Source organism: Mastomys coucha, unplaced genomic scaffold, assembly GCF_008632895.1.
Source record: "Mastomys coucha isolate ucsf_1 unplaced genomic scaffold, UCSF_Mcou_1 pScaffold21, whole genome shotgun sequence".
NCBI lineage: Eukaryota > Metazoa > Chordata > Mammalia > Rodentia > Muridae > Mastomys > Mastomys coucha.
Window position 1 is genome coordinate 133740805 of NW_022196904.1, and position 865 is coordinate 133741669.

General features: G+C 44.0%; 1 protein-coding gene across 13 annotated transcripts in view; it reads right to left on the reverse strand.

Annotated features, from left to right (window-relative positions):
- The window catches only part of Ppfia1 (PTPRF interacting protein alpha 1), a 77099-nt gene continuing 76234 nt past the window's right edge, over positions 1–865 (reverse strand). For 12 of the 13 annotated variants that reach the window (XM_031389039.1, XM_031389031.1, XM_031389026.1 and 9 more), the window contains one exon: positions 7–196. Coding sequence is in view for 2 of the 13 variants with exons in the window: in XM_031389031.1 (XP_031244891.1) it covers positions 171–196 (26 nt within the window). In the remaining 11 variants the exon portion in view is untranslated. Of the gene's footprint in view, positions 197–865 lie in introns of all 13 variants that reach the window. The other variant, XM_031389027.1, reaches the window with a different exon arrangement.

Consider the following 865-nt stretch of genomic DNA (forward strand, 5'->3'; position numbering starts at 1 on the left):
TAGGTTTACATAAATATAAGAAACAGTCAATTCTAAAATATTTTCTCTATGGTATTTATGATTTTTTTTTCACTAGTTTAAAAACTCTGTAATAAAATATCTTGGGTCCATAAAGCAAGAGTTGCCAGATGGGGCTCCATGAGCTCTGCACCCTCCGTGCCTCAGCGGTGTCATCTGTAGAAGTAGTGTGGGTAAACTGCAAGTAAGCAAAGACATTTCCTCTTAGCACAGGCTGCCCACACAGGGCCACCTCATAGCCACCTGTCACCTAGGCCCAGTCCACGAGCTTATGTTTAAAGACATTAACTAAAAAAAGCAGAAAACAAAAACAAACAAACAGAACCCATCCCACATCCCAGTAGGATAGCAGTCCTGGGAAAGAGGGAGCTTAGGAGCAAAGAGAGATGAGGGAGGCCTGGGCCTGGGAGAGCCACCCTTAGCTGTATGTTTAAATAGCAGCTCTCTAGACTGAGGGCCGTGGTATCACACCATCAGCCACCTGAATGACTAAATAGCACATGAGAAACCACACATGGAGACCTGTACTTGAGTGACTCAAAGAGTCACACACCAGTGTAGAGGACACCCTCCATGACATCAGCCAACACCTAGGGCAAGACAATAAATATAGACTATAGAAAGTCTGGAGAGATGGCTCAGCAGTTAAGAGCACTGACTGCTCTTTCAAATGTCCTGATTCAATTCCCAGATACCACATGGTGGCTCACAACCATCTGTAATGGAATCCGATGCCCTCTTCTGGTGTGTCTGGAGAGTGACACAGTGTACTCATGTACATAAAATAAAGAAATAAATGTTTTGAAGAAGAAGAAGGAGAAAGAGGAGGAGAAGGAGAAGATGGAGG